At 51.5% G+C, this 26468-nt stretch overlaps 1 protein-coding gene across 4 annotated transcripts in view; it reads left to right on the top strand.

Moving 5' to 3' along the window:
- Positions 1–26468, top strand: part of TTC7A (tetratricopeptide repeat domain 7A) — a 107343-nt gene that overhangs the window by 1019 nt on the left and 79856 nt on the right. For 3 of the 4 annotated variants that reach the window (XM_059659915.1, XM_059659916.1, XM_059659914.1), the window contains exons 2-3: positions 7290–7453; positions 13164–13332. In XM_059659915.1, the coding sequence (XP_059515898.1) occupies positions 7290–7453; positions 13164–13332 (333 nt within the window). Of the gene's footprint in view, positions 1–7289; positions 7454–13163; positions 13333–14910; positions 14953–26468 lie in introns of all 4 variants that reach the window. The other variant, XM_059659917.1, reaches the window with a different exon arrangement.

Raw genomic sequence — 26468 nt, 5'->3', positions numbered from 1 at the left:
TAATTCCTCCCAGCAACCCCAAGAAACAGGTACTCTTGTTTGCCCCACTTACAGATAAGGATACTGAGGCACAGGGGAAGTTAAGTAACTTGATCATCCCGTTGATAAGTGGTGGAGTCAGGATTTAAACCCCGATTTCTCAGCACATCCTTGTAGTCTTACCTCTCAAAGATGTGTAGCACCAAATCCCAGCCTGAAGAGTTGCCAAAATGGACAGGGAGGCAGGGAGGTGACCAGAGGGCAATTGCGCATTAGATGGTGGGGCTCAGGAAGTAGCAGAATGTGTACTGACCTCTGACAGTGGAGAGGTCAGAATGTGTCTGTCCACTGAGGGGGACGGATAGAAGGACACTGAGGGGGGCTAGGTGGCAGGGACGGGCAGTCAGGTTGAACCTTTGAGGTAGTTCTAAGTGTGGCAGTGGCCAGAGCTGGTACATATATGGGAGAAGCTGGTGAGCCCGCCCTTTTAGGGCAGAATAGATAAATTACAGGTTCCCCTCTATCCCCTGTATGGGTTGATGTGGGGTAAGTCTGGTGAGGGTGGGAAATGGAAAATGACCCACACAGAAGGCATTGGGGTTTTCTCAAAGATATGGGAATCTGAGTCAGGTTGGCACTGCAGAGAAACACACTGGGACCAAGACAGGAACCAGGCCTCCTTCCGTCCATCCTGGGCTGTATTTCCTAAGCTATTCTCTAGCGGACTCAAGACATTGAATGTTTATTCGTTGGTATCCCAGAAAGAAAGAGTTTAGAGAGCCACACAAGTTAAGAAATTAGACCTAATGGATTAAATATCGTTAAACCGATGTTTAAACTGCAGGACTTATAAGGGCCTTTAATATGCTCAGCTGCATGTGATGTTAAAGCCAAGGTTAGAGTATAAATACCACATTTCTCAGACTTCCCTTACTATATTCTATGAAGCATTATTGGGAAACACTGGTATGACAGTTTATAAATGGTATGGTATAAAGTGCTTTCTCTATTTTTTCCTTTTTTATTTTTTTGTTAATCCTCACTCGATATTTTTCCCCATCAATTTTTAGACAGAGGGGAAGGGAGAGGGAGAGACAGAGAGAGATAGAAACATCGATGTAAGAGAGGCACATCAATTGGTTGTCTCCCGCACACACCCAGACCAGGGTCAGGGATCATGCCCGCAACTGAGATAAGTACCCTTGACTGGAATCGAACCTGGGACCCTTCAGTCCACGGGCTGATGCCCTATCCAGTGAGCCAACCCAGCTAGGGCTCTATAATTTCTGTGGGGAGGACAGGAATTATTGTCCCCATTATATTTTTGTATTAAATAATTTATTTCAGAGAGGAAGGGAGAGAGAGAGAGAAACATAAATAAGAGAGAATCTTTGATCAGCTGACTCCTGCATGCCCCCTACCAGGGATCAAGCCCCAAACCCAGGCATGTGCCCTGACCGGGAATCGAACATAGGTTGACGCTCAACCACTGAGCCACACCAGCAGGGCTATTGTCCCCATTTTAAACACAGGGACACCAAGACTCAGAGAATTCACATGATGTGTATGTGGCAGAGCCTGTCCCCAAGCCTGAGCCCCTGCAACCAAGTCTGCTAGTAACAGAGTGGGGCATATGGAGCCTGGCCTGGCTTCACTGTGGGAACTGACCAGCACGAGGGAGATTGAAGGATGGTGGGAGGTCTCTCCTGTCAATTTTGGGGTCAGTGATTTTTTCCCCACTGTTAAATCCAGATACACTATCCCCAAATGCACGCATGCACATGAGCAAGGAAAACAGTGACTCCCAAAGCCCATGCATGGAGCTTTTTTTTTTGGATTGTCTGCTATCTTGGTTCTCTCTCCATGGGGTTCTTTTTTTTTTTTTCCTTAGAAAAGCCCTTTTTCTTTCTTTTTTTTCTTTCCTTTTTTTTTTTTTGTTGTTGTTGTTGTTAATCCTCACCCGAGGATATTTTCTCCATTGATTTTCATAGAGAGTGGAAGGGAGAATGAGAGAGAGAAACATCAACCTAGGTACATACCCTTGACCAGAATCGAACCCAAGACCCTTCTGTCCATGGGCTGACGCTCTAGCCACTGAGCCAAACTGTCTAGGGTTCCGTTGGGTTCTTGATCACTTGAGGGACTGAGAGGCTGTTTTCTGCGGGGTGGTGTTGTTGGAACTGACCCCCCGCAACTCAGGAGGGAGTTCCTTAAAGTCCCACCTGGCCAGTTGGACTCCTCCAGTCAGTGACTGGAAGCTTTAACAGTTCTAAGCCTGGGAGAGGGGAAGAAGGTACTGAGGGGGAGCCAACCCCCAGTTGAAACCCATTTTACAGCCTGAGGCCCTGAGGCCCTGCCGCATCTGTGGGGTTTCCCTCAGAAGCCAGAAATCCCAAAGCATGGATTTCACTGCAGGGAATAGGAGGGGAGGGCCCCACTAAGGTAGCTTCTTGCTGGTCTGGTGGGAGTGAAGGACTAGGAGAAGCCCCCTCAGAAGGGCCCCTACCCCCTTTTCCCGTCTGGGGAGGCCGCTCCCCGCCACCCACCCAGGGGGAAGGTGGTTGCCCCTTTTTGCACACTTACTTTCAAACTCACATCCGGTTTAGATTTGATCAGGATGGAGCAGGGGAACCCCGAGTACAGCTCTCTGTGGTGGGGTTTGTTCGTGTAAAAACAAAGAGCCTATCCAAGTGGTTAAAGAGTGTTTCTTCAGATGAAGTTAGAAGGGGTGTTGGAGGCAGGTGGCCTCTGACTAGTTTCAGCCTCTTCCCTCTCTCTCAACGCTTGGAAGGCCTCCACCCTCTGCAGCCCTGTGAGGTGAGCAGCTGTGGAGACCGCCACGTCCCCATGTGACCTGGTGAGGAGGGGCCTGGTCTGGACGCCAGGCTTGCTGGCTGCACCCAGGTTTCCAGACAGGGAATTGGCAGGTTGTGGGGAGGGGAACACTGTCCTGCAAATGTGGGTGCGGGGAGGAGGCAGGTGTCCTTGAGGTGGGCCTCTGTGACCTGGCACCCTGGAGAGGCTGGAGAAGATGGGAGCAGAGAGGAAGCTAGCTGCCAGAGTCCTTCAAAACAAGGGGGTGGGCAGACAGGGTGGCCACTAGGTGGTGGCCTCATTTGAGTCTCTGTCAAGGGCAGGGGGCTGGGCTGGGCTGGGCTGGGCTGGGCTGCCAGAACCAGCATCCAGGCTCCCAGGGTCTCATTCTGTCAAGAAGGGGATGCCCCCAGCAGGGGAGAAGCTGGGCCCCTTACCCAAACCGTGTAGGGAGTAGATTTTGGACAATACGATGATAAAAAGCAATTTGTTCTACCTTCAGAGAAGGGCAGGGAAGCCTCTATGCACCTGGATTCTCGTTTAGCAACTGAAAATCAAGAACTTTTAATTTTAAAATATCCTTCAGTTCCATAGACTGGCCAGTTGAGAATAATAGGATGGAAAGAAAGGGGGTGGGGGGGGGGGGGAGAGAAAGATTGGTGCAGGGAGAAGTGAGCAAGAAAGAAAAGAAAGTAAATTCCCAACATCTACTGAGTGTCTGCTAAACAAAACAGAATGAGTGAGGGTGAAGAGGAGGGAAAATGGCTCTGGAGAAGGACCGGAAGTGTTAATTTATAAAATAGTCTAAAGCTTGTAATTCTTATCCCTGCCCTGGGAATTAGTATTAATTCTTTTTTCTTTTTTTAAAAATATATTTTATTGATTTTTTTACAGAGAGGAAGGGAGAGGGATAGAGAGTTAGAAACATCGATGAGAGAGAAACATTGATCAGCTGCCTCCTGCACTCCCTACTGGGGATGTGCCTGCAACCAAGGTACATGCCCTTGACCGGAATCGAACCCGGGACCCTTCAGTCCGCAGGCCGACGCTCTATCCACTGAGCCAAACCGGCCAGGGCTCTTTTTTCTTTTTTTTAATGATTTTATTGATTTGAGAGAGAGAGAAAGGGAGAGGGAGAGAGAGAAACATCGATCAATTTGCCTCCAGCACGCACCCAATCAGGGATCAACTTGACCACATGGGTACGTGCCTGACAAGTAATGGAACCGGTAACCTTTCGGTGCACGGGATGATGCTCCAACCAACTGAGCCACTGGCCAGGGCACTATTAGTTTTTAACCTTAAACTGTTCTTTATTTCTAAAGTATCTGAAGCTTTGCTCTGCATGGGATGCCAGGGAGACAGATTATTCTTTGGCTGTGCTATTCTATTGTTATGGGCTGTGGCTGTAATACTATTGCATATTTTTATTTTCATCTATAAAATGGGAATAATATCTACCTTTTAGGGCCGTGCTGATTAAATGATACTTTATAATAAAGTACCAGGCACTCAGTAGGCCCTCAACAAATATTAGTCTCCCTTACTCATTAAAAGGTGAAGGGATTAGCTGAAGAACATATATGCAGAGCCCAGGCACACAGGCGATAGTGATGCGAGAGCCAAGGAGGGGGAGCCGGGGGCTGGGAGGAGAGGGGGAGAAATGCAGGCCATCTGCAATAGTGTCAACCATAGAACATGTACTTTTTTTAAAAAAGGTGCTCTTGTGGTTTAGAGCAGTGCTTCTCAAACGATCTGTGAGGGCCAGTTTTATGATTTTAAATTCCCAATCTGATGTGCTCGGATACTTTCATAAGATACACAAACTTTTACCCTCCAATTTTTTTATTATTCGATTCAACAGATTCAAAAGCATTCTGTCATGTTATTGCCAACCTTTGTTGAACGTGTACTCTAAGTTTCTGCACTTACCTCCAGGGACCGGGTCACACACTCACAGACCTACCGGTTTCTAGTCCTGGGACCACACTGAGCAACAAGTGTTCAGAGGACGCTCCCATAATTTTGAGGAGCGGTGCGTGCCCTGGGGAGTATTTCAAGATTGAGGGTTGCCTGGAAGGAAGCTGGTTTCTCCAGGCCTGAAAGGAACCGAGCCAGTGAACCGTGGAGAGCTCTGGGCTGGGCAGTTGGGTGGCAGAGGCGGGGCCAGGTGGCTGGATGGCTCTGCTGCTGCACAGGGAGCTGGCTGTTGTAGAGCAGAGCGCTAGTGCACTCCCAGGAGGGCGGGGGACCCGCCCAGTAGGCGGAGCCCGGAGAGGGGCAGGTCCCTGCAAGGAACAGGTTCCTAACCCCACCCCTGGCTTTACAAAGGCAAAACAGGTGAGGGAGAGCAGTTTGCCTAGAGGTGCACCTTTCAGGCACCCGCTGCTAAGCATCCCACCTCTCCTTCTGGCCAAGATTTGGAAATGACGCTCTAACCAATGAACAACTAACTGGCTAGGGCTGGATTCTGCTTCCTTATCAATTTATTTTGGAATTCATTCCTCCGTAATAGCACAGACCGAGCTTCCTCGTTCCTTTTTATAGCAGCGTGGTGTCCCTTTTTATGGATGTACCATGCTTTAATCAGCCTCCTGTTGGTGGACACACAGGTTTCCTCTCATTTCCTGCTATTACAAATAATGCTACAGGAATGACCTTATATGTAGGTTACTTTACACATTTGCAAGGACATCTGTAGAAGCAGAATTGCTGAGTCAGTGGCCATGTACAAAAATAATTTTGATAAGTGTTGCTAAATTGCCCTTTATAGAGATCCTACCAACTTCTATTCTATCAGTGATGGATGATAGTTTCAACCAAGTACTTGTCTGGCCATTTCCTCCAAATCTTAATTTGAGAAATCAAGAGGTAGGTATAGCAAAGGATCCACTAAAAGGCTATGGCGTCCCTAGAGAGAACTGTGACTGTCCTCTGGACTCTGGGCTTTTGGGATGTTCTCCGCATGGAATCTCCCTTATGGATGGAGAATCTTCAGAGACATGCAGTTTGGAACCAGTGGCTTTGTTTTGTTATTCTTTTTTATTAAAAAAAAATGTTTTTATTGATTTCAGAGAGAGAAAGGGAAAGGGAGAGAGAGATAGAAACATCAATGATGAGGAGAATCATTGATCAGCTGTCTCCTGCATGCCCCCCACTGGGGATCAAGCCTGCAACCCGGGCATGTGCCCTGACCAGGAATCGAACTAAGACCTCCTGGTTCATGGGTTGACACTCAAGCAGTGAGCCCCACTGGCCTGGCTGGAACCAGTGGCTTTGAGTTGTGACTAAACTGAGGTGGTCCTAAGAGTGAGGAATTAGTGGCACTCCCGGGTAGGTGGCAGGAGAAAGAGCTCTGTGAAGAGATGGGACCAAGCACACATTTCTGGAGACATTTTGGAGTGGCACGCAACTCCCGAGGCTTGTGGCTGCCTCCTGGGGTAGTGGTGAGGGTCCAGTTCATTCCGCAGATATTTCCTGGGCACCCATGTGAGTCGTGGGCCTGATCCTCGCCCAGTTGAAGGGGAAGGACAATGAGACAGTCACATCAAGCACTACCTCCGGAGGCCATCATGAAAGCACACTTGACCTCTGGCCCTGCACACTGAACCCCCGAATTCTACTCCCACCCGAGTCACTTTTCCTGAAGGTAGCAGGAATATGGTGGTCACTAGATTGGCGTTTTCAATGTGGTGGGGGAGGCAGCAAATTAAACCAAGCAGTATAAATTCACCTGCCAGGCGGTGAGGTCTGCAGATAAGCTGGCATATGTGAGAGAACCCCAGAAAGTGCTGGTACTAAACCTGTTCAAGGCTTTGCCTTGCTGACAAGCAAATCTGCTTCCTACCTCAACCACTTGGTTGCTAGGTTCTCCCTGGGTCATGTTAAATAAAATGCCTTCAAAGTGGAGAAAACCAAATGTGGTTTTATGGAAATTAGGAGCACGTGAAAATGCATTATTAAACCGTCTCATATCATTTTCTTCTCCGGTCATTTGGGGAAATTCCTTCCTGGTCTAAGAACTTATTGTAGGGAGTGGCTATAGGGTCAAGCCCCGGACTGACCTGTGGCAGAGCCACATACAAGTCCCAGCTTGGAAGGCAGAGCCCTCCTGGCACAATTAAGCTTGACCCAATAGCCACTCCCTACACTTATTACCCACAATGGGTCATGGGTGTGACTTTGTGCCTCATTTTCAATTCTGAAGTTCTGGTAATTTGTCCCAAATCCTGGAAACTGCCTCCCCAACCACTAAACTACAGAAAATAAACCCAAAGGAGCAATTTGTGCTGGTACTATGGTAGAATGCCTGCTGATGTGTGTGTGTGTGTGTGTGGTGTGTGTTTAAGGCTGTTTAAGTTTATGGAAACAGTGCCTTCATTGATTTTCTTGGACCTGGGAAATTTATGTGCTGGGATCAGGTGGTTGGGTCGCTACAGGGACAAGTCCCAGTCTCCACATGTGCCGTGCTCAGGGATCACTGCCCTGTTTTTTAGATGACTTTGGAAAATTGCTCCTGGCTGAGTCCCTCCTGGAGCAGTGTTTGAAGGAGAACAATGCCAAGATAAAAGACTCCATCCCTTTGCTGGAGAAGAATGAGCCGAAGATGAATGAAGCCAAAAACTATCTGAGTAGTATCCTCAACCATGGGAAGCTGTCGGTAAGTTGTCAGCCCTCCGAGTCTGGGGCCACCTTTCCTCTCCTGCCTCCTATCTGCTCTCAACCTCCCTGAGTTATTCCGTCACCTGAGCAGCATGTGTCCCTTAGGGTTGGCCTTGTGCTATTAAGTGCAGTAGCCGCTAGCCACATATACACTTGAAATGTGGCTAATCCAAATTGAGATGTGCTATAAGCATAAAACATACACTGGAGTTTGAAGACTTAGTACAAAACAAAGAATGTAAAAGATCATTAATACTTTACATTGATTACATGTTCAGATGATAGAATGAATTGAGTTGAATAAAATTGTTAAAATTAATTTGACCCTTTCTAATGTGTCTAGAACATTTTATTAGAAAATTTAAATTACACATATGGCATAAATTATATTTCTGTTGGACAGTGCTTGGTTGACTTAGTATGTGCCTGGTCCTTTGTGCTCTTTGGGGGTCTCAGGGAAACAGTGAGCCCAAGATCTAGTTGGAAACAGGCAAACATACAGAGCTGGCTAGCGACGGAAGCTCAACAGGGCAAGCCAGTTTAAGTCCAAGTGCATTTATTGAGCACCTACTGTATGCAAGACACCGAGGGAAGTATAGTCACAGCTTTCTCTAGACCTTTACTACTCAAAGCATGGTCTGCCCACCTATAGATTAGGCATGATCTGGAAGCTGGTTATAAATGCAAAATCTGAATCAGAATCTGCATTTAAGAAGCTCTCTGGGTGATTATGGCACATTAACATTTGAGACTACTCTAGATTACAGAGTACCCTGAGCTATAGTAGAGGTATTGATATGTCATTAGAGACCCAAAGAAGATATAATGTTTCTAGAAATATTCTAAAGTAATATATTTATTAACCTAAGCATTTGGTTACAACCTACGATGTGCAAGGCATTGTGTTATGTACTTTGAGGGCAATAAAGATGAGTTCAGCATGGACCCTGTCCTCCGGTCCATGTTGCAGGTCTTCTGCGAAGATAATTCCTATCAGCACACTGTCCAGGGTGGACTCTGACACAAGCCACAGGCATGTGTACATGCACAGACAAGTCTGAGGGGAACAGTCCTGGGGGTGAGGTAGGCGTCAACTCAGAGATGGTAATACTAGAATTGGACCTGGGGAGGGCTGGGCCTTGAAGTGGGAGGGAGATGGGCATATAGAGATAGGACAGAGCTACAGAGCATTCCAAGCTAAGGAAGCAGTGTGTAATTTAAGGGTTCCTCTTGTAAGAGTTTCATTAAAATATGTCAGTTAGGAAGAGTAAAAGGGAATGGTGGGTAATGAGGTTATAAAAGTACAGTAGGTCCAGAGAATGGGGACTGGATCACCACACCAAGAAGCACGCGGCTTTTTCTGTAAGCAGTGCGGGGAGAGTGTTCTGGAAGTTTAAGGTTACCGCCTTTAGACTCATGCTGTGATGGGATGGTTGAGGCTCTGGGAGATTTCGTATTAGATTAAAATAGCTGCTTGACCCTGAGCATGTCCCCTGACCTCTTGGGCCCTCCAGTTCCCCATCTACCAATCAAAAGGGTTGGACATGATTGGTGAGTCCCAAACTCTCCCCACTAAGATCTCTTTTAATTTTTTTCTTTCCAGTAGATGCCATTAAATATTTAAAAATTGTTTTTAAAATAAATATGACTTAGGCTTATTGTAAAAAACTCACCACATAAACAAGTGGTTTGAATAATAAATAAAAGGCCTTGTTTGCCACCCCTCAAAACCCTACCCCATTCCCATCCCCATAGTTGAGCACTGGTCATCATTGGGCGTGTGTCCCACTTCTCTGTGTGTTAACCAACACACGTGCACACATATAAGAGCTTAATTTTCTTATTAGAGTCACAGGCTACGTATTTGACAAGTTGCTCTTTTGCACTGAGAACTTTCACTTGGAGCTTTCTCCATGCCAATGCCTCTTCCTTTGTATTGGCCTAATAGTATACTCAGGTATTGTTGTGGAAAACTGTGTTGTTTATTTTATATCGCAGATTTTACCATGCTCTATTCATCAAAGACATACAGAGTCACTGATAACACGGAGAAATTCCCTGTTATCCAGGCCAAAGCCAAAAAAATTAACATGCATCAGGCAAAATAAAATATTAAAAGTAGTTTATGGGGTTCTCTATCTTACCCCAAAGGCCTGGAGTATGGCTGAGGAGGGGTGATTTTTCCTGGCAGCAGATGAAATCCCAGGTGGATTCCTGTATAGTAACTGATGGGAGGAGGAGAGTGGAGAGGCAGGTCCTGGGGCATCTCCTCAGGGTAGTTTGAAACCTACTCTTGGTGGCCTGCCAAGCTCAGTTCTGTGGAGGTCGGTGAAAACAACCATTTGTCATAGCTTGTGATCCACTGAGCGCCAGGCATTGCACCATCTCCTGGGTGCCTCTTGTAACCCTCTCAATGGCATTTTCTAGTATCCCCATTCTCCAGGTGAAGAAACTGAGACCCAAGAGAGGTTAGTCACTTAGCCAAGGGACCATAGCAGCAGCTCCAGGACTTACACACAGGCCTGTTTGTCTTCACCTCTCAAGTCCTCATGCTCTTTGCTACTTCTCGGTGCTGTGTCCCTACGTCCTGGAATGGAAACAAGATAATGACAGATGACTCGTACTAGTGTTAGTGATGATGGTGACACTTTGGCTCTCACAGGTCCCGTTTTGCCTCCGTGAAGCATTTCTTCACCTCTCCTCTCCTCTCACCTGGGTATTCACATGCGGTCGTCCTTCCCTGTCCGTTGACAGAGACAATGAGGCACAAAGACTAGGTGACAGGCCTGCTCCACAGCAGAGGGACTATTCCCCAGACGGAGCGACTTCCTGCGTAGCCTCCTTCCACCGGGCCCGGGCTCTGTGGTTCCCTGACTATTGGGATGACAGGCCAAGAACATTTCAAATTCAAATGCACGGGTCCCACAGTGTGGCCAACTTTCAAATCTGCCAAATATGGACATTAAAAAAATAACAGCAAAACTGTACCATTCTCTATTACCATCATAACACCAAAAGGCAAGACAAATATGCTTTCAGAATTAAGGGCAGCTTTTTAAATAGCATAAATTCAGCTTTATGAAACATTCCCACATTGTCCTTAGTGTGTCCCCAGCTAAGTGGGAGCTCTGTTGTAAACTGTCATTGGTCCACCAGGAACCACCTCGCGCCACCCTATCATCACGCCCTGAAACTTGTCCTTCGGAGCGTAGCTGCCCTTTTCCCCATTTACAGCCGAACAGGATAATAATAATAATAATTACTCATGCCCTGTATTTATCATGCTTCTTTCTAAAGAAGAGTTCAAAGCTTTTTTCTGGACTTTGCCCTATTAATGCTCTCGGCATAGCTGTGATGGGAGGTGAGGAGTAGGTGTTAGGATCTGGCCCTCACGATGGGAAAACGAGGCCGAGCAAGGAGGAAACATGCCTGTGGCTTGACCAGTGCAGAGACTAGCAGAGATGTTGCCCGCCTTGGAGGAACCGTGGGCTGCATGCCCCTGCGGGTGTGTAATGTATGGCCCTGGCCCAGGGAGGGGGTGGCCTACTGGGGAGACCAGCAAATGCCCTTGAAAAATTCAGCCTTTGAGAGTTAATCAGCAGTCAGCAGGTCAGGCTTGCAGGAGGGCCCATTTGGTGGAGGCATTGTAGGAATTCAGCAGGAGGGAGCTCCCTGGTAGTCAGGGAGGCTTCCAGGAGGAGGTAAGCCTGAGCAAGACCCCAAAGGATGGAGGAGGAGCTGGATAGCTTGAGGGAAGGGGAGACTATTCCAGATAGGGAGCCTGTGTGAGCAAAGGCAAAGGTAAAATGTGTATTTACAAAAACCAAAAAGACCATGAGGAAGGGGAATTTGGTTGTGCCATGCTCCATTCTCTTAGTTGGCTTCGGAGAGGGCAGTAGATGGTGCGGAGTGGTGGAAGCTTCCCTTGCGGTCTGTCACTGTGCCCCCCAGTCTGTCACTGTGCCCCCGAGTCTGTCACTGTGCCCCAGAGTCTGTCACTGTGCCCCCCAGTCTGTCACTGTGCCCCCGAGTCTGTCACTGTGCCCCCAGAGTCTGTCACTGTGCCCCCAGAGTCTGTCACTGTGCCCCCCAGTCTGTCACTGTGCCCCCGAGTCTGTCACTGTGCCCCCAGAGTCTGTCACTGTGCCCCCGAGTCTGTCACTGTGCCCCAGAGTCTGTCACTGTGCCCCCGAGTCTGTCACTGTGCCCCCGAGTCTGTCACTGTGCCCCAGAGTCTGTCACTGTGCCCCCCAGTCTGTCACTGTGCCCCCGAGTCTGTCACTGTGCCCCCAGAGTCTGTCACTGTGCCCCCAGAGTCTGTCACTGTGCCCCCCAGTCTGTCACTGTGCCCCCGAGTCTGTCACTGTGCCCCCAGAGTCTGTCACTGTGCCCCCTGAGTCTGTCACTGTGCCCCCAGAGTCTGTCACTGTGCCCCCCAGTCTGTCACTGTGCCCCAGAGTCTGTCACTGTGCCCCCAGAGTCTGTCACTGTGCCCCCGAGTCTGTCACTGTGCCCCCCAGTCTGTCACTGTGCCCCCAAGTCTGTCACTGTGCCCCCGAGTCTGTCACTGTGCCCCAGAGTCTGTCACTGTGCCCCCGAGTCTGTCACTGTGCCCCAGAGTCTGTCACTGTGCCCCCGAGTCTGTCACGGTGCCCCAGAGTCTGTCACTGTGCCCCAGAGTCTGATCGCCCCGCAGGGAGTCAGGGGCAGCTCCTTCCTGCGGAGACAGGCTGGGTTGGGAACCAGCGCAACTTCTCCAGGGAGCTCTGTGGACAGAATGGATGCTGCCTGGTGGGACAGTGCCTGCAGCCTGGCCAAAGGGGTGGTGGGCCTGCTGAGCATAGAAATGAAGACAGCAGACTAGAGTAGGGAGCCCCAAAGGTGGGAGATCCTGAAGCCAGGCCGGCCCACATCAAAGGCCATAATTCTGGGGCCAGGCCAACCAGACCTCCTCGAGGCCTGAGGGTCCTTGGATGGGACGCAGACTTGGGCATAAGCAGCACTTGGAAAAGTAAGGCAGAGAGAACGGGTGTGAATTCAGGCACTTGACTGAGCACTTTTATTACCTGTTTCTGATAAGATGGGACGGTGGCCTGTCAGGCCTTCACTCTCCTCCTCCCTTCTGCCCCACACTGCTGATGTCACCCCTGTTCCCACAGAGGTCCTGCTGTGGTGCGGGGGCTTCAGCTTGAGGCCTGTCACCTGCATGGTTCTCTCCAAGGCCTTCCACCTAATTGTATATTTGTGTATATTTACGCACCCCCACCCCAAATTATATGAGGCCCCACAAAACGAGGCTGGGTCCCTGGCTCCTCACTTGCATTGAGAACAAGTGTCTGAACTCCCCGAGTGCCAGCCTTTGCTGCAGCCTCTGGGGGCTGTAGGAGAGAGAAGGCAGCCCAGTCTGCAGGCTGCCTGCAGTGGAGCAGGGTGCATACAACACATGTGAAACAGTTAGGGGCTCCTAAGAGGATTTCAATACCAATGTCAAGAATTTCAATAAGTAGGCCATGGACTGCAGGTGTGGAGAGAAGGGAGCCCTGGGCATGCGCTCGAAGGTCAGGGGAGGCTTCCTGCAGGAGGCTTCTAAGCAGGTTCTTAGGCAGATCGTCATGGCTCCAGCGAGAGGGTGCTCATCCTACCTGTTGGGGTGGGTGAGGCAGGGACTTTGGGCCAGGAGCCTGCTAATGCGGTCCTTGTCCTTTCAGTCAAGGTACATGTGTGAGGCCATGCTGATCCTGGGCAAGCTGCATTATGTGGAGGGCTCCTACCGGGATGCCATCAGCATGTATGCGAGGGCCGGGATCGATGACATGTCCATGGAGAACAAGCCCCTGTATCAGATGCGGCTGCTGGCAGAAGCCTTTGTCATCAAAGGTAGGTGTGGGCACCGCTGGGGCTCCCCACCCGTGCCCTGCTCGGTACACTCAGGTTCCCTTGTGCCAGGAGCACAGGTGGTAGCTGTAGGGCAGCAGATGCTGGGTTGAGGGTGAGCCTGCTGGGCCGATGTCCAAGATACATCACCTCTGGGTAGTGCCCAGGACCTGACCAGCTGGGTGGACACCAGTAGTAACTGGGCATGCTGGCTGACGGCAGGCACCAGGCTGGATGTCAGAAGACTCAGGTTCTCACCCAGGCTCTGTCGACAGCTAGCTGCCCACTGTGTGCCCTTGCGCAAATCACCTCGTCACCTTTCTTGGCCGCAGCTGACTGATTTGTAAGACAGGACGGTAATACCTGCCCTCACAGGGTTACCATGACCAAGAGGAATTAGTTGTGTAACCAGGTTGAGAAAGGCTTAGAAATGTGCCATCCTGTTGTCAGGCTGGTGCCGGTGGCTGACAATGACTACAAATCGGGTGCTTGATGGTACAGAGCAGTCTGTTACTGCTCAGATATTTGTTGGGCACCTGGCGTGAGTGCCCCGGGGAGGGGAGGTGGTGGCAGGGCCCAGTGACGGGCAGGTCAGAACCAGTTCCTAGGGTGAGGGGTGCTCTGGTGGAGGCCCCGGCACACGGGGTCAGTGATGTAGGAATTTTACGATATAGGGGGTTGTGAATGGCCCACCTGGGGTAATAGTGCCACTGAACTGGACCCCGAAAGTGTTTCATGTTAGTAGAAGCCCCCCCAAACTTTGTGCTTCAGGCTCCTTCTTCCCAGGATCTAGAAGCGCTGGGATCACAGAGCCTGATGCATGGCCCTCTGCCCAGGAATCTTGAATGTTTGGTCATCTCCCTATTTCAGCACAAACCAATCCCCAGAGAAAAATCTAGAGACGTGTGTGGCCCTGTGGGGATTTGGTGTCTGGCATTGGCAGACTATATGTTACCCTCTTTCCAACATAGAGAGGGACGTTCTCTCCATCTTACATATGGGGAAACTGAGGCCCAGAGAAGCTCTGTGCCTGGTACAAAGTTACCCAGAGATTAGAGGACAGGAACCTCCACTCTCTGATGTCCGCCTTGGAATATGAGTCCCCACCCCCATTCCTCTGTCTCCCTAGGATCCTGGGGAACTGGCTATGATGTCTGTGCAGGGCATAGCCTCCTGGTCCCTGGCTGGTGGGGCTTCCTGATGGCTGTTGTCCACTGCTGGGGCCCGGACCCCGTTCCCCACTGAGAGACTGTTCACGCCATCCCAGGAAATCTGCCAAGAATGTCACCCTGGACAGGCCCAGCACCAGCCTGCGGAGGGCAGGTGCCCCTCTGGGGTGGTCCAGTCTGTGGGCTCTGCTCCCTTTGCTCTCTCGTTCCCTTCTCTGGGCCCCTGGCACAGGCCAGTCTTGGGGGGCGATCTTCATTTGGCATTTGGGTCCTTTGGGCCTCTTGGAATCCCCTCCTGCCACAGACTTCCCGAACCTAACACCTTTCCTTGGGGGTCCTTTCCAGCACTTTTTTCCTGTAGAACTGGCTCGGTGCCTACTGCTCCCTGTCTCCTGCTCTCTACTCTTTCCAGCACGCCTCCAGCTTCTTGGTGGTCAGAGGTCCTGCAGGGGAGGTAAGGAACCGGGCACCGAGGCGTGGGCTGCTCGGTCGTGGGCTGTGCCAGCTCCCCGCCCCTCACTGACTGCACGTGGCCTCCCACTTGCCTGCCTCCTCTCTGCCTGTCCTCCCTGTCCTGTGGCAGTGACTGTGCCTGCTGCTTGGCATGCGAGGCTCACCCGGCCCTGCGTGTGCTTGACGGAGACCGTGCACGTGGCCTCCAGCGTGTGCATGATGTTGATTTTCCTAGGTTTGGGGGCACCCAGTGGGTTTCCCCATGCACAGAGCAGGGGATGGGGATGGCTGGTCATTGGTCCTGACTCCATTTATGAGCAAGAGGGTGTGTTATTCAGTCGGGCTGCCAAAGCAAAATACTATAGACTGGGTGGCTTAAACAACAGTAATTTATTTCTCTCAGTTCTGGAGGCTGGGAAGTTCAAGATCAAGGTAGCAGCAGGGTTGGTATCTGTCTCCTTGGGTTCCAGGTGGCCACCTTCTCACTGTGTCCTCACAAGACATGGCCTCTCCACCATGTGTGCACCTAGAGCGATCCCTCTCTCTTCCTCTTCTTGTAAAGCCACTAATCCCATCATTAGGCCCTCACCCTCAGGACCTCACCTAACCCTAATCACCTCCCAAAGGTACCATCACCTGCAGCTCATCTCTAAGGTGGGAGGTTGTTGTTGTGCCCACTCTGTGGATGAAAAAACTGAAGCATGCCCGGTCACACAGCCGGTATGCAGCAGAGCTCGGATTGGGCCAGGTGGTCGTCTCCCCAGCTTGTGTTCTGCCTGTGAGAGAGGAGCCTACCAGAGGGTGATGGGGAGCAGTTATAGTTATTTCTGAGATGGGTTTGAGCAGACGAGGGTGCAGGAGGTACAGGAGCCCAGAGAAGGAGGTTCCTGGCACTGACTGCAGAGCTGGGGGGGAGGGGGGAAGCGGGGAGCCAGCCAGGAGGGACCAATGCCTTTGGGTACCATCATTCTATCCCTGAGGGGACCCCTAACTGGACCTTGTAGAAATAGGGACTTGCGCCTCTCCCGGCCTCCTTCAGCCCTGAGTAGGAGCTATGGCCCCCAGTAGAGCCCTGCACCCCTGTCCCAGGGTCTGCTTAGTACAGAAGCAGCCCAAGGCCATGGTGTCAGTGGACAAGTTGCCCAGAAAATTTGCTTTTATATGTCAGCATCAGTCACTTTGGCTCAGAATGGGGAGCCTGCCCCACTCCTAGCCTATTCCCCCAGCCCTGCAATGGCCCCGTTGTGACTTCTTTCAAACCCTTGCCCTTTCCCCAAGCATGTCAGACCAGGGGACGGCCCTGGGAAAGTTAATGTTCCCAGTCCATTCCAGGTTCAGATGGTAGGTGCTGTAGTCCACCACCACTTTGGTTTGTGTATGTGTGTGGGGGTGGGGGGAAGGCGGGGAAGAAGCTTCCATTTACTTTGTATTTAAAAACAATCCTATATAATAAAACCCTAATATGCAAATCGAGCGAACGGCAGAATGACCGGTCACTATGACCCACACTGACCACCAGGGGGCAGATGCTCAATGCAGGAGCTGCCCCCTGGTGGTCAGTGCGCTATCACAGGGGGAGCGCCACTCAGCCAGAAGCTGGGCTCACGGCTGGCAAGCCCATCGGTGGTGGCGGGAGCCTATCCTGCCTCCACAGCAGTGCTAAAGACCCCTGGGGGTGGGGGGTGTCCACCTGCTGGCTTAGGCCCGCTTCCCGCAGACATCCCCCAAGGGTCCCGGATGGCAAGAGGGCGCAGGCTGCGCTGAGGGAATGTTGTGGACCGGGCCTCTAGTCTAGAATAATTTGGTTTTGAGGGTCTTCTCAGAAGGTTGCCCACTCTCATAAATCCCTTGGCAGGTCCCTGCTCCTTTGACTGTGCACTCTGGGCTGTCAGCCCTGCCTCTCCACTCATCTTAGAGCCCCTCGAGGACAGGTGGTGGCACCCCCAGTGTCCTCTCCCTCTTCTCCCTTCCCGAAGCCCCACACTCCAGCCAAATGAGGTCTGCTCCCAGTGTACAACAAGCTAGACAGAGTCTCTTCCTTCACCTTTTCTTGGGCCACTGTCCTCGCACATGGATAGCCCTCACATTCCCTCAGACACAGCTCAGGTGCCTCCTCCACCAGGAGGCTCCCCTTGGTTGTTGAGCTACAGCATTCTCTCCCTCTTTCAACCTCCCCAGTTGCAGGGCAGTCAGTATGTTCCTCCTGCCAGGGGCCTGGCCTCTTATAGTTGTACCCCTCAAGGCCTCCAGCCCAGCTCTCGCAGGGGAAAGTACAATTGGCAAGAAGTTGGTTGAGCAAGTGCCTACCAGGGATACCGAGAAGAACAGTTAAGGTCCCTTCCCTTGCGGGAGGCAGGCAGGCAGGTGAGCAAAGCCTGCAGCTGGTGTGCCCCGGCTCTAGGAAACAGCTGCTCGGGGGGAAGCTAAGCCTGCAGAGGCAGAACTGGTGAGTCGCGAGCTACCTGGTGCCACTCTTTCCTGCCCGGTCTCTGCACCACAGGCCATAGTGTCCGTGGAGTCTGCTGTTGGAAACACCAGGACATGCAAACACCCCCGAGGTGACCGGTCTATAGCTTATTGCCAGGGCCTGCTAGGGCGGGACAGTGGGCCTGCTGCCTCGCTGTGGTGCCTTGGCCATGTGGCTGCCCCCAGTTCCATTCAGTGGGGACCTCTCGGGCCTTGACACCCAAGAGGGGCATTTGTGAATCCCCCTGGGGCTGCAGCTCCTCAGCAGCCCACTTCCAAACGGGCTGCCACACCTGGGACAGCCTTTTGAGTTGAGTGGTCTGAGGCCTCATTCGCCAGGTTTGGGGTCTGCCTGCCTCTGCCTCCCTAGAACTCCCTAGTAAGAAGCCTTTGGGCATTTGGCATTAGATCATCTTCATGGATGAGACACTAGAGGCAAAGACTGTTGACCCAGGGTCCTTGGATCTAGATCCAGGCCTAGAATTATGTCTCTTAGCAGCAGACCCCCGGCTCCTCTCAGCACCCCCAGCCCTCAGTTTAATGGGTAAGCCATGGGCTAGGCTGGGGTACACACGCCCTTTGCCCCCAAGCGGCATCTGGTTGTCTTAGCAGCATGTGAGAGCCACAGCAGGGGAGCCTGGTGACATCCTGGGGTGTCGGGCCTTTCCCAGGCCCAGCCCCAGCTCCTCAGAGGGGCTGGTCTTCCTGCCTCCTCCGCACTACCTTCAGCGGGAGCAGAGAATGTCCAGCCCTGATTATCTGACTTGACGCTCGGCCACCTTGAATCGTTGTCCACAGGGAAGAGGGATCCTTAGCAAAGCTGTGTCATTCAGAGGGCTACCAGAAGTGAAGCTTGCCCACTCTTGTGGGCCCTACTCTGAGCCCAAAAAGTATCCACCATAGGCTTATATTCTGGAATGTTCCACCAGCTGCCCTAAAGTTCCAGCCTCCAGAGCCCAAGGTCTCGCCTCAAAACAAAATAGGCTGAATTTTAACTGTTGCTGCTATGTATCTCGAATTCCAGTTTCTTAGCTGGAAGGCGTCAAAATTCTCATTCCCGTACCTTGATCTCTACTCAGCCAGTCCTGTACTTCAGGAATTGTCTGCTCTGACATCACACTCTGGGATCAGTTTCCTTATAGCCAGACTTACGGTTATAATGACAAAAATGCAACTCCAACCATCTGGGAAAGCAACAACCCAAAGGGGGAGAGACTAGAAATGTACAGGCTCATGTAACTATTAAGTCGTTGGGGTGGGTGGCATCAGGCATAGCTGGATCCAGAAGCTCTGTGTGTTGAGGTCTTTCTCAGCATCTCCAGGTTTACATGGTCCTGCAACACGGCACTCACAACCCGAGAAAGAGTGCCCCAGGGTCGTTCCTGTCGACCTGGCCAGGTCTCATGCCCACCTGGGACCAGTTACAGTGACCAGCACCTGGGTTGCTGGGTTGGCGCAGGGGTGGGATTTCCCCACCTGAATCTTGTGCGCTGAGTTGGAGGAATGGCTCCCTCTAGGAAAACCGAGGTGCTGTTACCAAAGTAGGTGAAAGGTTCAGAGGGCAGAGCCTCAGAGCTGAGGCAGCACTGACTCACCTCAGGCTGCACCCGTAGTAACCGGGTCAGCATTTGACTTGGCTCTCTCTGGCTTTTGGGCTCTTCCAGCAAGTACTGGTTTGATTGGACTGCTGTGTTCCAGAGGGGGCAGTGAGAGAGACCCAGCTAGTGCCGAGCCTTCCCAGGGAGGGCTCACCTGCAGAGGCGTGAGAGCTATGCCTTCCAGGTAGAGTCCAAAGGGAAATGGAGGCGGCTTATTTAAAGGTGGGGTGTAATCACACCTTCTTGGAGCTAAGAGGGGTGCCTGTCGGAGGGAGTGGGAAATAAGGAGGCATTGACAGCCCAGCAGGCGTCTCTCCATGCTGGTGTTCCGGAACGTTGGCCAGGTAGCCCCACCATGACCGTGTGGCTTACAGTCAGGCCTTCCTGTTGGTCATCGCTGTGTCTGGAGCAGAGGGGTCTGGACCCCAGACTCGAGGACAAGGCCTCTGTGGACCCAGGGTGACACGCTGCCCTCTTTTCTGCCGGTCCAAGCCCCAAGGGGTGTTCCCAGCTTTGATGGACACGCAGGATGCTTCGGATCCTGAACCTTTGACATCTCAAACCTCTTTCCCTGTTCACCCCGAAAAGCCCCAGTGCCACCTCTCAGGGGCCTGTTCCGAGTTGCAAGGCATCCTTCCTCTCAAGCCTTCCTGTGCCGCTTCCGTTTCTGGCACCAACTCAGTGTGGTAGGGATGTGGGGAATGACCCCCTGCCCTGAGTGTACTTTGGGGCTGGCTGTGGCCCCACAAATGAGGTGTAGGCCCCTTGAAAACCAGTGTGCCCCGTGTTTCAGCCTAGCCAACCCCTCTCGCTCACAGCCCCGCATCAGGGAGGCCACAGTCCATGCTCTGGGCAGGCTTGCCTGCTGGCTGGCCAGTAAACGTTTGGCCTGGCTATGGAGAAAAAATGGCCCCATTCGCCCAGAATACTGCAGTGAGATGCTAAATGGTGAAGGTGCTGTGGAAAGTAAAAATGTAAAAAATACTAAGCAGCCTTGAGAATTGTGACTTGCAAATTCTCTTCTCACCCCCACAAGATTTGTTGTTTTCTGTTCTCTTTTAGTCAGTACACCCCCGGCTACTCTGCTCTCACCTGGGGTTTTGTGGCTTATTAAAACTTTTAAAAAGAAAAGAAAGAGCACCGGGCGTCCCCTAGGGCAGAAGATGGTGACATAGTTGATTCTGGTTTTGTTTTTTTAGTCCTGGATTGGCAGGAATTAGCTGTTTATTTTGGTTTCCTTCTCAAAGGGGCGTGGGCTGTTTGCCTTGTGGGGAAGGAGGTCAACACTTGTGGTTCTGCAGCCCTGGCCCCAGGCTGCGGGCCATGGAGTAGGAGCCTGGGCTCCCGGATGGAGAGGCATGAGCGGCGGAGAGGCATGAGCGGCCACGGCTGGGCATCTCGGAAGGAGGCGGGTGTGTGAACTGTGTGCACACCAAGCCTTCGTTGAGTGTCTTTCTGAGCTGCAGCATACAAAACAGGGCAACACGGCTGACAGGCTCCCAGGAGGGGACACCCTGGGGCTGGAGGGGGGAAGTCGGTGTGCTCGCCCCACACCTTCTGTTGGCAGCCTTTTCCTCGTTGTGGGAGGCCACCCCGCAACGAGAGTCGTCGGTGGGGGTGTGGAGTGTGAGCAGGGCTTTGAGGGGTGCATTTGAGAAACCAGCTTCAACACTGGGTAGACAGCTGTAACTAACTGAGCCGTCAGCTACACCTGGGCTGGCCAGCAGCCTGTGATTTGGAACCTAACTTGAGGGTAAGGAAAGACACCTGGAGTCTGGGCTGAGCGAACAGACAGAATTGAAGCCAGAGACCTGGATCTAGTCTGGACTCTGCCACTTCTAGCCGAGTGGTGGTGGGAGGAATCTCTTCGCCCTGAATTTGATTGTTTATGTGTCGTTCTAGGGAAGAGCTAACCCCTACCTGAGAGGTCATTGTGAGCATCACTTGGAAAGGTTTTCTGGCAGCATAGGTGCTGCTCGTTACAATGCCATCTACTCTCATTTTCACAGCGCCCTAGGAGGCAGGCATTGCTAATACGTAATCCCATTTTGTGTTTGGGGAAACTTGGATCTCTGTAAACATTTTGAGATAGATCCTTCCATTGTTTTCCAGTTTTTTAATACTGGTTTATATGTGTGTGCTTTTAAACAAAAATAAGTTCATAAATCATACTTTTAATATTTTTTTATTGATTTCAGAGAGGAAGGGAGAAAGATAGAAACATCGATGATGAGAATAATCGACCAGCTGCCTCCTGTACACCCTCTACTGGGGGTTGAGCCCGCACCCTTGGGCATGTGCCCTGACCGGGAACCGAACCGTGACCTCCTGGTTCATGGGCTGATGCTCAATCATTGAGCCACACCAGCCAGACATATTTTTATAGTTAATATTTTTATGAAACAGTTTCCAGTACACATCGACATCACTACTTAAAGTGGCTGTGTAGCAAGCCTTTCAGTGTAAGAATCTTTTGTAGTTTAGCAAACTTATCCCATTATTGATCCTGTAGGTTAAATCTCATTTTTTTTGTCCGCCGATGGACACTTGGCTTGCTTCCACCTTTTGGCTGTTATGAATAATGCTGCTATGAATATGGGTGTGCAGATATCTCTTCTGGACCTTCCTTTCAATTTTGGGGGGTTATAAATACCCAGAAGTGGAGTTGCCAAGTCATATGGTAATTCTATTTTTAATTTTTTTGAGGAACTGCCCTGCTGTTTTCCACAGCGGCCGAACCATTTTACATTCCCACGGTTGCCCACTTTTGTGTGTGATTTATGAGGGTTCTTCCCCACCTGGCCTTGAGGCTTCCTCCCTAAGGGCTGAAGCAGCGGCTTGCATTTCTTCCTCTCCCCACCTCTGTGGGTGCCCTGTGCTGTTGGACCTGCTGGGTAGGCGAGAGGGAGGGGTCCACCCGTGTGGAAAGTTCCGTGGCAGAGGAAGCATTGTGCTCTCCACCTCTGCAGCCAGGCCCAGGGCCCCCAGGGTGGGGCTTCTTGGAAGGGCAGCTGTCTGGGATGTGATGAGTCATCCCAGGCCGAAGAGGCTGCCGCCAGCCTGGGTGCCGAGCCCGGGGCTGTACCAGCATCAGCCTGCGTCCAGACCGAAAGTTAATGAAAGAAGCAAGCGCTCCTCTCCACCACGGCCCTCCCTTGGCTGGTAGAGCTGGTTGTTTTCACAGAAAGGCCCCTTTGCCAGTGGGAGTCGGAAGGTAGTGCCTGGCACTTCCGGCCCCGGCTCCTATCTGATTGACAAGCCTGCGTTACAACCCCCGGGGTCCTCCCAGGGCCTGGGGGTGCCGGAGCAGCCCATCTCCATCTGGATCTAGTGTTGGAGTCCGGCCACTTGGGCAGAAGCACTCAAAGGCGGAGGGCGAAGGGGAACCCACCAGCTGGAGTCCCCAGCACGTTTTCTATCAGATGTTTGTGGGCAGGAAAATGGACCTTTTTATGAGTCAAAGAGCAAATAGCAGGTAAAGAAGCCGCTTTGTATGGGCAGAACAGGGAACCCTGGCCGGGAAACGCCATTGCCAGCTCCAGAAGCTTCTGTCCTGTGCATGTTGGAAATTATTTCCTAGAGACCACCTCAGGGACCGCGCCCCTCTGCGTTCCATCCTTCACTTCCCCAGAATCACAGCTGCTTCCTTAGGAAAGGCATGTATCCATTAATTTGGGGTAAATTATCATACAGGAAGGGGCACAAAGTGTATAATGTGGTAAGTTGGACAAATGTAAATCCTATGTAACCAACACCCCAATAAAGACGAAGGCTGTTTCCACCATCCCAGGACGTTCCTCGACTTTTCCCAATTGGTCCCAGGCAGTGATTAGTTGATTTCTATTAATTAGCTTAATTTTTTTTCCTTTGTTGAGTATTATTTAACTGAAATAATATAGCATGTACCTTTTGCTCTGGCTCCTTCTGCACAATATAATTTCTGAGAAATTCGTCTATGTTGTATGTATTCCAGGAGTTTGTCTTTCTGTGTATTTCTGAGTAGTATTCCATGGTAAAAACAATTTGCTTATGAATTCTGCAAGAACTAGTTTTGGAACGGAGAGGGAGAAACCCAGTGGGCTCTGTACTCGGCATGAGTGTGTGTGTTTCTCACCTACGCTCCCATCCACTCACTCAGTGCCAGGCCCTGCTCTCACTGGGGGCCAAGATCAGTCAGAAATGGGCAGAGAGGATGGTGACCATGTAGGACAAAGGCTCACACAAGGCGATGCAGCTAAAACGTTCCTCTGGCTTGAGGCTGGGCGGCTGAAGAAGGTGTCCGAGAGACGGTGGCTTTGCTGTGAGCACCCAAGGACAGCAGGATTTGGAATTCTCGGAGAATCGGGAGCAGAAGGAGACATGAAGCACAGGGGGCCCCCCAGACAGCTGTTACTAAGTTCACTGCTCTGCGACCCCTCAACTGCAGGCCTGGGACCGGCAGCCTGAACCTGCCAGGCCACTGGCATCATCTACCTTAGTTCAGGGCCCAGAGTGGGGGCAGGAGGGGAGCCAACCAGCGGCACATCTGGGGCTGGGGGGCAGGGTGGCTGTGTTAAAACAGGGCCACGCTGCCTTCTGCAGTTGGTCTCCCAGGCTAGGTCGCGGGACAGCTTGTATGTTTGCCCCACCTTCCTACTGGGCAGACAGGTCACATGACCGAGGAGCAGGGGCTGGGCCAGCACGGGCAGGGAGCAGTGGGGCCGCCTTCTGCCTTCTTTCTGCAGCTCCTCCACTACTCCCTCTATTTCTCCTCCCCCTTTAGTCCTCTCCAGTGAGGAGCTGAAATGGTTGTGAGTCTGGCAGGAAGCAGTTGACACTCAGGGACACAAGGAACTGAGTTTTTGTGTTGAGCAAGGGCCTTCACTTTCACCGCTTCCCCCTAGACCAGGGGTGGGCAAACTTTTTGACTCAAGGGCCATAATGGGTTCTTAAACTGGACTCAGAAGAAGGAGCTGCGGCCGTGTTTCCCGACGTTGCCATGTTAACACTGCTGCTGGTAAAGGAGCGGAGGGGAGAGCAAGAGAACCCTCTGCTCTTTCGGCTCCGCGGGCCAGATAGAACAGGCGAACGGGCCGGATCCGGCCCGCGGGCCATAGTTTGCCCATGGCTGCCCTAGACCGAGCCACCCCAACCTTCAGACCTGCTCACACTCCAGCCAGGCAGAGGGCAAGGTCACTGGATCCATAGAGCTGGGATGTAGCCAAGAAAACAATACTTCCTCACCTTGTGTTGGCAGAGACTTTGTACTTTGTCAGACATGATCAGGCTTGCTGTTACTTTAGCCAGCCAGTGCTTGCCAAGCACCTACTGTGCGCCAGGTTGTGGAAAGATGAATGTGATAAGGTCAATGCCTTTAAGGAGCCTACAGGCTGGCTGGGCAAATGTGTGAACAAATATGTGTAAGAAATGGTGGGGTATGTATAAAGTACAGACCGAGATCCAAGAAGGGAATGGTTGGTTATACCAGGTATGTTGGGAGGGGCATCATAGAAGAGACTCAGTGGGGCAGAAGGAGAGAGGTAATTTGGGGTGGACGGGGGGTGGGTGCATTCTAGGCAGCAGGAGCAACTTGAGCAGGGTCAGCAGTTGGGTGCAGGAGGCTGGGTGTGGACATGGCAGTTATGGTGTATGAGACAGCTCAGGCTGCTATGACAGGTACACAGGCTTATATGCCACAGACATTCACTTCTCACCAGCATGGTCGGGTTGTGGTGAGAGCCCCCTTCCAGGTTGTAGGCTGCCAGCTTTTGCTGTGTGCTCACGTGGTGGCAGGAGGGAGGGAGCTTTCTGGGGCCTCTTTTATAAGGGCTCTATCCCATTAGTGAGGGGTTCACCCTCAGGACCCAATCACCTCCCAAAGACCCCACTCCCAATACCATCAACATATGGATTTGGGGGGAACACAACACCCGATCTACAGCATATGGCAAGAGGCAAAGCTGGAGAGGTGGCGTAGATGGATCTTGGAGGGCCTGGAAAGGAGCGTTAGGAGGTTGGACTTTAGTCTGTAGCAGTGGGTACTCCTGGAGAGCTGTAAGTAAACCATGTGCAGGATGGATTAGAGGGAGGCTGGAGGCAGGGAGGCCAGCTAGGAGGCTGATGTGGGCATCCTCTTGAGTGGTGGGTAGTAAGAGAAGGGAGGGTAGGGCATAGTTATCGGTTGGATGTGGAGGGTGGAGGGCAGGAGAGAGTTGAGGATTCTGTTCTTATAGTTCCTTCGGTCAGTCCATCTCGAGCACCCAGTGCATGTCAAGAACTGTGTGGGGCACGAAGATGAGAGAGACTGGTTCTGCCCATTGGGAACCGGCAGTCTAGGACAGCCCCCTCCAGTCGGGTCTGTGTGAGTTGCAAGTGACAGAAACACAATTTAAACTGACTTAGACTCAAAAAGAGGTTGGGGGGAAAGGTTTATAAGTTTCAGGGGGTAGAGCTTCAGGCAAGGTGCTCAAATAGTGTCTTTAAGAACCAGCTCTTTTCCATGGTATCTCACCTTTACTCTGCGTAGGCACCATTGATTTTCTTTCATGACTAAGTTTATTCAATCTTTCCTGTCTTAAAAAAAAAAAAAAAAAGGATACAAATGTAGTTGTTTTCCCTTACCCCGGTCACTTCTAGTAAGTACAACAGTGCTTTCCCTTCTTGGCTTCTTAGATTTTTTGTTTTGGGATTTGGGGGTTTTTGTTTTGCTTTGCTTTAGCACTCTGCTTTTATTTTAATTTTAAAAATGTTTAATTATGGTAAAGAACACATAACATAAAATTTACCATCGCCCTGGCCAGTGTGGCTCGGTTGGGTGTCATCCGGTGCACCAAAGGTCGAAGGTTTGATTCCCAGTCAGGGCACATGCCCTGGTTTCGGGCTCAATCCCCGGTAGGGGGCATGCAGGAGGCAGGTGATGGATGTTTTTCTCTCTCTCCCTCTCCCTCTCCCTTCCTCTCTCTCTAAAAATCAATAAACTAAAAACAACAACATACTAACCGTTGTTCAGTGCACATGCAGCGGGTGAACTGCATTCACGCTGTGCAGCTTCATGTGCGGGCAGGCTTTCCCGACATTTCTGGGCCGACCTCTCACCAGCTTACCAAGTCCAGTGGAAGGAGGGACTGGTTCTTTCTTGGCTCAGACTGGATCATGTGCTCCTCCTTAGCCACTGACTGTGGCCCTGAGGGTGGGTCAGCCCGGCTGAAGTGCTGCCCTGGAGGTGGACGGGGTCATCACCCTTGAACCACGCAGGCTGAGACTGCGGGAGGGGTGCTCAAAGGGAAAGCGAGGTGCTGCTGTTGAAAGAATGGGAAGTGGAGGCACAACCCGCAGATGTGCATCCACTCTCAGCCCATAGGACCTGGGTGCAGACCGCTTTGGCGAGGTAGAAACTGGTTCCACGGGAGAGGTGCATGTAAAATGCTGTGTAGCTCGAGCATCGAGCATCTGCCGTGTGCCGGGGATGGTGGAC

Source organism: Myotis daubentonii, chromosome 12, assembly GCF_963259705.1.
Source record: "Myotis daubentonii chromosome 12, mMyoDau2.1, whole genome shotgun sequence".
Taxonomy (NCBI): Eukaryota; Metazoa; Chordata; class Mammalia; order Chiroptera; family Vespertilionidae; genus Myotis; species Myotis daubentonii.
Note: the sequence above shows the minus strand (reverse complement) of the source record. Positions and strands in the feature narration are given on the sequence as shown.